The 12,507-nt window shown below is 42.8% G+C and overlaps 1 protein-coding gene across 1 annotated transcript in view; it reads right to left on the bottom strand.

Annotated features, from left to right (window-relative positions):
- LOC134854180 (ganglioside GM2 activator-like) overlaps nucleotides 1–12,507 on the bottom strand; it is a 41,208-nt gene that overhangs the window by 8,854 nt on the left and 19,847 nt on the right. Inside the window, exons 3-4 of the mRNA XM_063870329.1 lie at nucleotides 7,873–7,998; nucleotides 7,125–7,293 (exon numbers count right to left, since the gene is read on the bottom strand). Coding sequence (XP_063726399.1) covers nucleotides 7,125–7,293; nucleotides 7,873–7,998 — 295 coding nt within the window. The remainder of the gene's footprint in view (nucleotides 1–7,124; nucleotides 7,294–7,872; nucleotides 7,999–12,507) is intronic.

Raw genomic sequence — 12,507 nt, 5'->3', positions numbered from 1 at the left:
AATTTTCACAACATTTCTTACATGCAAAATGCTGTGTGAACAATTTTTGAACAACTTTATTTTGAAATTTAACGAAGGAGGTGGGAAACTGGAAGGAAAGAGCCCTATTCCTAAGACGTATTAAATCTCCACTCACGCGTTAATAGCGCAAAGTATATCGCGTGTTAATGCTACATAGCATTAAAGTATGAAAGTATAGTATAAAGCCAGTATAGTTGCTTATCAATATCAGCTATATAGCTCAGCGTATACATAGTGCGTTCCGGGGAGTTCGGCGTGGGTTCGATTCTCACCTAAGTCGTTTCATTTGAGAATCCTATTTGAGCCGAACCTGACAGAACATAAAATGCTAATATTTTAATCGGTTCAAAATTTGTTTGCAATTGAGTTTCTGTTAATTAAACTGCGTGAATTAAGTATGAACTCATTGTGAAAAAACACATAAATCACACAAATCAGGGCATGAACAAGCCCACTTTTTAACTTGATACGTGTAATGTTGTTGCTAATTCCGTGCAATAAAAATTACTAAAATTCGCCGTTTATTGATTCTCTTGAATTAAACCGATTCTGTTTCCTGTTTTTATAAGTTATAAAAAAGGCCAGAATATTTTGGTGCCTTTGTGAGTTTATACACGTGGTTTCGAAATAATCAGTCAAAATCTGACGATGATTAATAACTCACATCCATTTGCTGAGTATGTCGAAACCACGTGTATAAACTCACAGAGTGTTAACGTCCCTCATACATCAAATACAAGTGTCCGCTTGCCAAATCCAAAGTTAAACAGTACGTATGAGTCACAGGAACAGCTACCTTTGACCAACCTATACAACTACAACCCTTTGATGCAGAGTAGTTTTCATCATTCTAATATCCCGAAGAGCTCAATGCCCATTGCTCAACAAACCTTTTTCCCAAGTAATTCCGCAAATTTTGTGTACCAACCGCTTTCACCAACTAACGTTGGTCCTCTCAATCCTCCAACAGTCACCTTCTCCCCTAACTCATATTATGTCACACAGCCATCGAATGTTCAACCGTTCTCTAGCGGAGGAACAACTTTTTATGTCAGTGATCCTAAAACTTTAGACGCCGCAATCTATTCAAAACCGCTGATAACGCCTTATACAAATGAGAACAAACAATATGGCCCATTTACGTCCTCGGGCAGTAAACCAATCACAAATCAAGATCTAGCTGAAATCTTGACACTGAGCCAGAAAAGTCCCTTGCCTGAATGGAAATTGTCTTCTTTCGACGGGAATCCGTTGCAGTGGCCTGAATGGTTTGGTCAGTTCAAAAGTGCAATCGATGCAAAAGTTTTAAGTGATGATGTCAAACTGACATATCTCAAAACTCTCGTTTCAGGCAAAGCGAAGAATGCAATTGCCGAATTCGCTTACAGTGGAGTATTCTACAAGGACGCTTTGAAAACTCTAGAGAGGAAAATTGGACAACCACAGACAATTGTGGCAGCTCATCTTGAAAAACTTTCGAATTTTCCACCTCTCAAAATGCACAATTCAGAAAGCATTATCAGTTTCGCTTCCTGTATATCCAGTCTTGTCGCAGTTTTAAAATCGTTAGGATATGAGTATGACTTGAAGAGTACATCCGTTTTGAATCAAGTTATTTCAAAATTGCCTCCAAATATGAAAGAATCATGGTCTCTCCACTCTGTAAAGAAATGTTGGAGACAGCCAACCGTTTTAGACTTTAATGATTGGCTCCGCGACAAGGCTGAGGCACATGAACTTATGCGTGTGAGTCAGAATAAGTCACGACCTGAGGAGACTCCAAAGACTGGTTTCCATAAACCACCTACAAAAGTTTTTGCCGCTGCTTTAAAAGTTGAAAAACCAATTTATGCTCCGTGCCTCCAGTGCAATGGTAAACACCCACTCTGGAGTTGTTCTGTGTTTAAGGAAAAGACCCCAACTCAACGAGCTCAATTCTCCGCACAAAATAGGTTGTGTTTTGCTTGCTTTCAACCTGACCACATGTTCCGAAAATGCCATAAAGCCCGCAAATGCACTAAGCCTGGTTATGAAAGCACCCATAATGCCTTGTTACATGGTGCTGAGAAAGTTTTCAGCGTAAGGTCTGCAAACAAAGAGTTAAACAATAGCAAAAATGCAAGCCATTCGAATTCAAACAGTACCGCCCCGCCGAAACGGAATAAGCCGCAAACTTCGTCATCAAACGTAGCCGGTTCGTCGTCTTACAAGAAACTTACGGGACTCCTTCATGTGCTTCAATTGGAAATAAGTTCACACACAGATGTGACCACTGCTCTTGTAATGTGCGATTCCTGTTGTACCCACTCATGGGTCTCGGCGGGCCTAGCACAGCGTTTAAATTTAACTGGCCAACAGCTGGATATTCTGGTAAATGTCTTCAATTCGACGGAATCCGTTCCCACGCAACAAGTCGAAGTGAATATTTTTGCCAAATTCGACTACCATGAATACCCGTTTAGGGTTACGCCGTTTGTGAAAGACAGTTTGAGCGTTGGTTCCGAAATCATTAAAGTTACCATTCTTCAAGACAGGTTTCCACATCTGCAGCCAATTAAACCTATTGTCTACAACTATTCCGACGTTGAGATGATATTAGGGCAGGGTGTCTTTCATGCAATCAAGCCTCTCGAATACTTCCAAGGACGAAATCAAAACACTCCTGTCGCTGTCCGTATGCCCATTGGCTGGGTTCTCAGTGGCCCACTTCCATCACCAATTGGTGTTCGAGCCACCACTTTCAAGTGCAATGTTGAGGACGTAGCACTTGCTGACCAAAAGAAGAAATGGTACGAGCTAGAGTCGTATGGCACGTTTAAACAAGCTGATCCCCGTTCCTCAGCTGATAAACGTGCACAAAAAATTCTTGACTCAACCACGATTCATGATGGCAGTCGTTATATTGTCGGAATGCTCTGGGCTGATGACAACATTCATCTTCCCGATAACTTTTACGCTTCGTTGGTCCAGTTTAAGTCTCTTGAAAAGCGTCTAGAGAAAGATTTAAACCTGAAAACTCAATACGCATCAGATATCCGAAGTGATGTCGAGAAGGGTTACGTGGTCCCGGTTAGCCCTCAAGACTCAAAAAACCGTTCAGACCGAGAATGGTACGTACCGCACCACCCAGTTTTAAATCCGAACAAACCCGGCAAAGTTCGGCGCGTTTTAAACGGTGCTTCTAGGTTTCACGGCAGTTCACTGAATAACTCCCTTCTCGTCGGCCCCGATCTGCTTCAGAACCTTTTATTCGTTTTAATGCGCTTCCGAGAGCACAAATACGCAATTTCCGCAGATATCGAAGGCATGTTTATGCAGGTCGGCTTACTAGAAAGTGATCAACGTTCCTTGCGTTTTTTGTGGCGGGAGGACCCCACATCAGATGTGAGTGTATTTCAATATACAAGGCATATATTTGGAGCGAAAGATTCTCCGACATGTGCTAACTATGCTCTTCGCCGAACAGCCGTCGATAACCAAGATCGTTACCCCGATGCCGCTTACGCCGTGCTTAACAACTTTTACATGGATGACTACCTTGGGTCTGTGAAAAACCCAGAAACTGCTTTAAGGTTAAGTCGCAGTTTAGTTGAACTGCTTAAGTTGGGTGGGTTTAATCTTACAAAATTTATTAGCAACGTTCCCAATTTATCTTCGAAACTAAATCCCCCTAAGACCAGCGCTAACAACAATAAGGAAATTTTTACCGCTGCAATTAATCCGGAAACCGCATCGCATGTTCTCGGTCTCAAATGGGACCACGTCACCGATACGTTGGTTGTGAGCAGAGGAGTCAACCGCGAACTCAAAGACTCTGTTAGGCAGCGATCGGTCCTTAGTTTTGTTTCCTCCATGTTCGACCCCATAGGTCTTGTTGCCCCGTATACCGTACGCGCACGTTTGTTACTGAAAGATATCTGGAGATTGAGTGGCCAACAGTGGGACGACCCACTGCCAATTGAGTTGTGCCGCAGATTCACTGAATGGCACTCTGGCTTGCCAGTTTTAGGGTAGCTCAAAATACCTAGTTGCTATTTTGACTTCTCAGTAGATGAGGTTGAGCTGCACATGTTCGGTGATAGCTCATTGGACGTTTTCTGTTCTCTAGCATTCCTTCGAGCTCAGAAAAACGCCTGTTCCAAATGTCAACTAGCGTTTGTTTTCGGTAAAGCAAGAGTAGCCCCGATGAAGATGCTTTCAATTCCGAAGTTGGAACTTCAGGCTGCGCTTCTTGCCAGTCGCCTGAAGGATGATATCGAGAAAGCTCTGACACTGAGTATTTCCAAAGTGTTCATGTGGACTGACAGCACAACAGTCCTTTAGTGGTTGAACTCGACAAGCAAACAGCCCGTGTTTGTAGCCAATCGAGTAGCCGAGATTCTGGAGTCAACATCAATTGACCAATGGTTCCATGTTTTGAGTGGAGACAACCCCGCTGACACCGGAACTAGAGGTATTACTGCTGACTCCCTCAAGCAAAGCAGTTGGGTAAACGGCCCTTCCTTTTTGAAAACTTCTGATTGGCCTTTCAATCCAAATAGGGAAGTTACTGACAAAATTCGCCTGGATGGTCCGGTCTACAATCTAAACGAGGGTTTAGAGGTCTCTTCCAATTTTCCGTGCACTGCAGTTTCGACTGACTTTGCCTTCCCTTGGGAAGAGTATAGCTCGTACTCCAAGATAAAGCGACTGGTCGCATATATGTTGAGACTCTCACCTAAGCATAGACATTTCAGATCCCCAGATAAGGCCATAATTGATCCAGCAGAACTTGTTATTTCAGAGGAAAAACTTTTGCAACTTTCGCAGTTAGAGTCATTCCCAGCTGAAAGTAAACAATTAGCAGCTGGAAAATATGTGAAAACGTCGAGCCGTATATCATCGTATTCGCCTTTTATCGGGCCGAACGGTTTAATTAGATCTACCGGCCGTATCCAACGTCTCTCTGCAACCGCATTCGAAACTCGCCATCCAATAATTTTGGATAGCCGCCATCGCCTAATCCGATTGTTTCTCCGTTTTTGTCACATTAAGCATGAACATCAGTCAGTCGACTACCTTCGTTCCGTCATTCATCAGCAATTTGTTGTACTACGCTTAAGATCTGCACTAAGAGCTATTGAAACACATTGCGTGTGCTGTAGAAAGCGAAAAGCGAAAACCGTTACTCCAATGATGTCTGACCTTCCCGCGGAGCGTCTAGGTTACCGCCAGCCACCGTTCTCGAACTGCGGCGTCGATTATTTTGGACCATTTCATGTAACCATTCGTCGATCTTCCGAGAAACGCTGGGGTTTTCTATTTACTTGCTTAACGACTCGCGCAATTCACATTGAGTTGGTTCCATCCATGGACACAAGTTCATGTGTGATGGCTATCGAGCGCTTTATTTCTAGGCGAGGAACACCCTCAATAATTTGGTCGGACAACGGAACAAACTTTGTAGGAGCCGAAAAAGAGCTTCTTCTGTGCATCAAAAATTGGAACGCAGAAGCTCCACTGTCGCTCGTACACAAAGGCATTAAGTGGAAGTATAATCCGCCAAGTGCACCAAATCAAGGTGGAGCATGGGAGCGAATGGTGCGCAGTTTTAAGCGTGTGTTTTATGCAATCTTAGGGTTAAGAAAGTTGATTGACGAGATTTTGAACACAACCATGTGCCTAGTTGAAGGTTCACTAAACGCCCGTCCACTCACTCCCGTTTCTGACGACCCCGATAGTCTTGAGGCTTTGACGCCGAAGCATTTCCTCTTAGGTCAGCACAATCTAACGTTTCCGTCTCTAAGGTCGAGTGAAAACTGTTCTCACTCTAAGCGCTATGCCCGTGCGCAGTCGTACGCAAACGCAATTTGGCAGCGATGGTTAAGTGAGTACGTCCCTACACTCAATAAAAGAGTTAAGTGGCATGCTCCTCCCGAATACTCTTTGAAAGCGGGAGATATGGTGTGGTTAGTTGAATCCACTAGCCCTAGGGGCCACTACCCACTAGCACGCATAACGTCGTTAAACTACGGCAAAGACAACACCGCCCGTTCCGCAAACCTAAGGACCGTTTCCGGAAACTACACTCGTCCGCTCGTTAAGCTCGTTCCGGTTCTCGCTCCTTCGGGCGTGAAGGATGTTAATGCTACATAGCATTAAAGTATGAAAGTATAGTATAAAGCCAGTATAGTTGCTTATCAATATCAGCTATATAGCTCAGCGTATACATAGTGCGTTCCGGGGAGTTCGGCGTGGGTTCGATTCTCACCTAAGTCGTTTCATTTGAGAATCCTATTTGAGCCGAACCTGACAGAACATAAAATGCTAATATTTTAATCGGTTCAAAATTTGTTTGCAATTGAGTTTCTGTTAATTAAACTGCGTGAATTAAGTATGAACTCATTGTGAAAAAACACATAAATCACACAAATCAGGGCATGAACAAGCCCACTTTTTAACTTGATACGTGTAATGTTGTTGCTAATTCCGTGCAATAAAAAAATTACTAAAATTCGCCGTTTATTGATTCTCTTGAATTAAACCGATTCTGTTTCCTGTTTTTATAAGTTATAAAAAAGGCCAGAATATCGCGCGTTAATTGTTCCAAATTAGCCAGTATGGCAATCTTTAGACCCCCATAACTTTGCGCAAATTGATCACCGGGGAAATATTTTTTTATAAATTTAAGCTTAGGACAACAATATCTTTTGAATTAGATAAAAATATTTCGACTAAAATGAATAGTTAAGAATTCAAAATTACCACCCCGAGCGCAATTATTCCGTTACTTTGGTTACGAAAGTCTGAACAATTAGCTTCACCTTCTTTTGGCTAACAAAACACGGCACAGAGTTTACAGAAAGTTTACTGCCAAAAATGGTGGAAAACGTTTTTTTTTTCATTAATTTTCGTGGTTGTTCTACTTGCACAGCCACGTGCTTCTTTCGTAATTTTTGAGCTCAGGTTTAAAAATTGTCGACATAGTTAAAGTAATTTCTGTGTCAAAAAACATGTCTGGAGACAAATAAAACATTAGCAGCACACCTATAGCCTAGTTTTTCGACAGGCAGATAAAAACATATATATGTCAAAAAATGTCAAAAAAGACGTCAAAAATTTACCCGAAATTGGAGCCTGTAGGTCTTTGTCCAAGGTGACCTTGGCATTCACAGTCAGATTTCCAGGCACCGAGATGCTGTCAGGAGAGAAAGACAGTTCGTCGATGTGAACAAGTTCCGAAGAAGGTCCACAGTCACTGGCCGAATGCATCAGCGAGTCCACTTTGTACATCTACTCGCAATAAAACTATTCTTACCCCCGCCCCCTCCATCTTCATCCCCCTTATGCTTCAGTATACGTTGAAACTGATAAGCTCCATGCTCCTCTCGCAAAAATATTACAAAATATCACGGAAGCGTTTCATTATCAAAGCTCCATTTCAGTTGAAAAATTTATAGTTGTTCAAAAGTTTGAAAGTTTATCAGTCTAAAAGTTAGTTTGAGCAGCTAGGTTGCAGTGATTATCTGTGTCAGCTATTGAAAAACCTCGAAGTTTAGTACCAGCAAAAAATGGTTTCAAAAATATCCCTACGAAAAATAACAAATCGGTAAAATAACACGTTATATTTCTATTATTTCACAAAACTTTCAGCCAATTAAACCACGGAAATATTTTTGTTCAAACAAATAGAGGGAGACGAATATTAAAACAGCCCAGAAAATTTTCTCTCCTCTAATCAATTTGAGGGTGGAGGGTACCCATAATTGGTCCAGAACAATCCTCATGCGGTCAAAAAACTGAACTCAAATTGGGTGAAAGGGGAGAGGCGCCGAGGGGGTTGGTTAGAGAGGGCAAAGGGAGAAAGTGTGCCTTGTCGGACGCTTTATTCAACGTCGTCGCCAGTTTCTGCTTCATGTCGGTTTTGATGGAGTCCACTCCCTTCGCGAATTTGGAGAGGTCAATTTTTGGTACATCCAGATGATTACTATACTTCAGCTGAAAGACATCAAAACAATCAGAAATTTATATTTTTCTAGCTTCTAAAGTCTTCTCGAGCCTAGACAACAAGCCGACATAACTTTGTGCCGAAAGGATTGCAGGTCAATTCTTAAACAGATCAATATTTAGAAAAATCCTTTTTTTAGAAAAATTTTGTGTGAAACATAGTTAGAAAAAAATCACTTGCAATTTTTATGGGTTAAATTTGAGATTAAATAAAATAATTTCAAAGAAACAATTGTTCGAAAAAAGTAAACATTTAAGAGTTGAAAAAAATCACTTGCTATTTTTATGGATTAAATTTGAGATTAAATAAAATAAATTCAAAGAAACAATTGTTCGAAAAAAGTAAACATTTAAGAGCGCAATTCAAGTATTCGGATTGTAACATTCGCCCAAATACTACACAGCGACGGAGCGTAAAAAAAGTACCTATTAACGACTGGCAGGCGTCAGTTACCTTAATCCTACTCGTTTTTCACCGTCTCGACCTTGCCAGTTGATTTTCTGGTCTGTTTAGGGCTAAGTAAAAAGTTACTATTTTTAGGCCATCAGTCAAACGACTTTTGATCAGCTTTCGTTTACATGCGAATACAACCACATAGCTGATTCTGGGATCCTCAGACTACGTGATTGCTATCAAAAACACGGCTCGAACAACCTGTTCTAATATGTTTTTGTGTGACAGTTCTATATTAAATCCATTGGAGATGGATTGACCCTTTCCTCTTTCTAGCTACTCATATTCTAAAATATCAAATTATACCGGTGTTAATTCAAAGTTCTACGACATCCAAGTAGCTACAAAGTCAGTTCTATATAGTCCCTTCACATACAACAGTCTCTGGGGGACCAAGCCTCCGCTCCCGTAATCTTCCTGAGATAACGCTGTTATCTCTCCGAATTTGTGGCACGGGAGGGTTCCGTGGAATATTCCTTCCCCACTGAAGCTTCCTTCTCCACTAATATCCACTGCTAAGGTTCTTATCGTGTGTTATTGCCACGATAAGAGACTCCGTTTTCTTCGTGTCCCGCACGACTGTTTCTCACTATATTTGTTGTTGTTCTGTTTTTTCGTCCTTTTCAGTCAAAATGGCCGTCTTTTTGTATTTCTCAGAAATATTGGCCCGTCAATCGAAATTTTAAAAATTCAAATTTTTGGAATATCTAGACCCTCCTTCGCAGTAAATTTTCTTTACTAAGGCCTTTATTCTTTTTCTTTCGTGTCGCCGGAAGATTGCGCTGTGCCAATTTGGCAGAATGGCACAAACTCCCCGAACAAGTCACCATCAATGTCCCTATTGATCGCATAACACCGGGTTATCGTCAAGTAGTGTTCCAGTTCTCTGTAATCAATCTTACAAATCGCATAAGAAAATGAAATTTATCTACTCCAATTCAACTCACTACGTGTTCACAAATGGCATCGTACTACATCTCACTGCCTTTCAACATTTCCATGAGGAGTGTCCTAGATAAAATTTCTTTTTTGACTACTTACTTCACTTGCCATAAAACTTCTTTTCGCTCTTTGTGATTAAAAAGTTGGGACGTGGCACGGCCACGCACCCGTTAAAATTAACTTAACGTCACTCACCAAGTATAATCAGTTATTTATGCAGTCCTTTCAATATTAAAACTAAGAAACCATGTGGCTAGGAAAGTTATTGAGTTACTCACCCTTCTCGAGCGAGTTTACCCAAACTTACCATGCCGCCACACAGTGAAATGGTGTCTTACACAGGTTAAAAACTTCAGTCGTGTTTAAATAGGTAAATATACTCACCTATGTGCTATATATATACATAAAAAGTATAACTAAAATTTTCTTTCAACAATTTTAACAATTGTAACAATTTTCAAAGTCTGGTCTGACCAAACTAGATCAAATTAAAAAGTTTAACAAGTTCAATAATCAAACTTGGTTGATTGGTTCAAGTTTTAACACACAAAGACAATCAAGTTTTTTCTCCTTCTCTTCTTTTCTTGCTCACGTCTTCACTTGTCCTCTTCGTTCCATCATCTTCATTCCATTGCTTCTCCATCCTGATCCTCAGCTTCGCTGTCTTCTAGGACTTTCACCAGTATGTCCATGGAGTTGCGGGCCGTGCCCCAACTCTCCTGTTCCAACAGCCTCGGTTTGCAACAAGGTAGCAGGTCCACATTCACCTTTTGCTCCCGGTTCCTGCAAAAGATGTTGTGAAGACATAGGCTCACCTTTCTTTCTAGGTCAGCTCTTAAGACCTCTTTCTTCTCATCTTCAGTTACACAAGGCGCTCCAGCTACTCGCTTCACCGCCGTGGTGACCGCGTTTCTGTGCGTTAGGAATGCTCTCTTATAGGCTCCCGGTCCTATATCTAGCTGGAAAGATTGATATGCTTCCGTGTTCCTCGACATGTGACGCTTCGCGCATTCATACATCCATGACGTCATCACTGCACGGAACCAAGGCATCAACCTTTGCCTTGACCATATTCTTTCAATGGCTTTGGGTATTCTCAGAAACTTGCAGGTGGTTCTGAAAAGATCCAATTAACGGCTCATCTTCACGTTGCTCAGCTGCTCAGGAGTCGGCACGGCCGTCTCCTGTTCACTCGTGTCCGCGTTAGCCTCCAACCATCTCACTGCCAGCATGGCACTAACCACCACGATTGACACCTGTTGATTCTGATCGGGCAACCCCGTAAAGTACAACTCCTCCACGTCCCATACTAGCATCAGATTCCCGCGTTTGGGGTACCACAACGTCTGCGCCAAGCAGTGGCAAGGATACTCCCCATGGGTTCTCACTATGTTCCTTCGGGTCCGATACCCTGAAGCTCCCAGCAACGGTTCCACCTCCATCATAATTCTGTGTAAATCGTCTTTCTCTTCTATGGTGGGGAATTCAGTGGGTGACGCTCCACTCGCTTTCTGCTTTTGGAACTCGCTCACATTACCTTCGTTCAATCTCAGGAACTCTTCACCCACTACGTCTTGCAACTCGTCTTCAGATCTCTTCGGGACTGCCCGGAAGATCTTCGCCAACAAATCATATGACCTCTCCGACATTCGGGCCAACCTCACTCACTTTGGCACAGAGAAAAGTTGGCCAATCAACACCTGCTGCGTCCTCGGATCCATCACCACCATTGGCGTAGGTTACCTACTATTGCAATATGGCACGGAGCTTGAACCCACCAGATATTTTGAACCAGTAGGTTTATGATAGGCTTCACTATCCTTCAGATTCATTTCGTTTTCCAGAGCTTCTCGCCAGCCTCCGATCTTCTGCTCTGTCTGCAATGCTCCAGGGAATACTTCCACGCTGAGGGACGTCACTAGCTCATGGGCACGCTCCAGGCACTCAAGCGATTCTATCGAACTCGTCATGCTACAAAATCCCAAGGCTGTGGTCAAGTTTACATCCGTCACCCCATGACAGTCCGCGACCAACTCCATGCCACTCTTATCCGACATGCTCAATCTTCCGTACAATCGTGCCAGTTGTCGATGCTGCTCACTCAGCGTAATCAGGCAGTGTCCTAAGTTGCAAACTTGTCCTTCCATCCCACTATGTTGAGCCAAACATGTGCCTTGCTTCAACCAATTGCTCGATGGGCTTTCCTCGGCTAGCTCCGTGGATGGGTTGCTCTTCCGCTTCGTCAACCTCATGGCCAGCAGATGGTGTATCATGGCCAGATCATGTAGACTCGCGTCATTGTCCAGGTCTAACGTGATATCCGCCGTCATGTCCCAGATTAAACCGGCGTTAGGATGAGGACACCAAGAAGGCTTCATGAGTTCCCACATGGTTACTAGGCTGGTTTTCAAGGGACCGTCCCAAGAACCACAATCAAAACTCACTTGCCCCTTCAGCTCGGGAACCGAGGGTTCGACCACTCGCTCTTCTAAGATAATTCCCAGCTTGGGTTGTTCCACCATCAGCATTCCAGTTTCTTTAATCCGTTCGACCCAGAAATTGAGCACTATGACTTGCTCATAGTCGAAGTACGCTTCCCTGGCTTCTTCATTCACGAAGGGATTATACGCCATCCCCGGTATGCCAGACACGTATTGGAACGATTTCAGTTTCCCTAGTGTTGCAAAGTCTTTTTGTCCCCTGACTGCTTCAATCAACTCCCGGCTCACTTTCAATTCTTTGTTGGAATATCTTCTCACTTCTTCCAACTTGCGATAGCTTTCCATGTCATTCGACTCCCTATTTGGTACAATCAACGGCATATCCTGATACAGTTCCAGGAGTGCCCTAAGGAGGTTTCTTTCGCAATCTACTCCCTTTTGCCGAATGATCTTTATGCATTCTCCCAAAACAGGAGTGGGGATACGATCCACCACGAACCTGACAAAGCAAAGGGCATCCTTACGCTTAGCCCATGCTATCGCAGAATCGTCTTTTGAAATCAACGCTCGCAGAGCTCCCATCAACTCCAGCTCCTGTTCCCGTGATTTCGAATCATTACTGGCCTCATATTCCGCCTTCTTGATGCCCATCAAGCACCAAGC

This window comes from Symsagittifera roscoffensis, chromosome 9, assembly GCF_963678635.1.
Source record: "Symsagittifera roscoffensis chromosome 9, txSymRosc1.1, whole genome shotgun sequence".
Taxonomy (NCBI): domain Eukaryota; kingdom Metazoa; phylum Xenacoelomorpha; order Acoela; family Convolutidae; genus Symsagittifera; species Symsagittifera roscoffensis.
The sequence above is the reverse complement of the archived record's forward strand: the minus strand, read 5'-3'. Positions and strand labels throughout refer to the sequence as shown.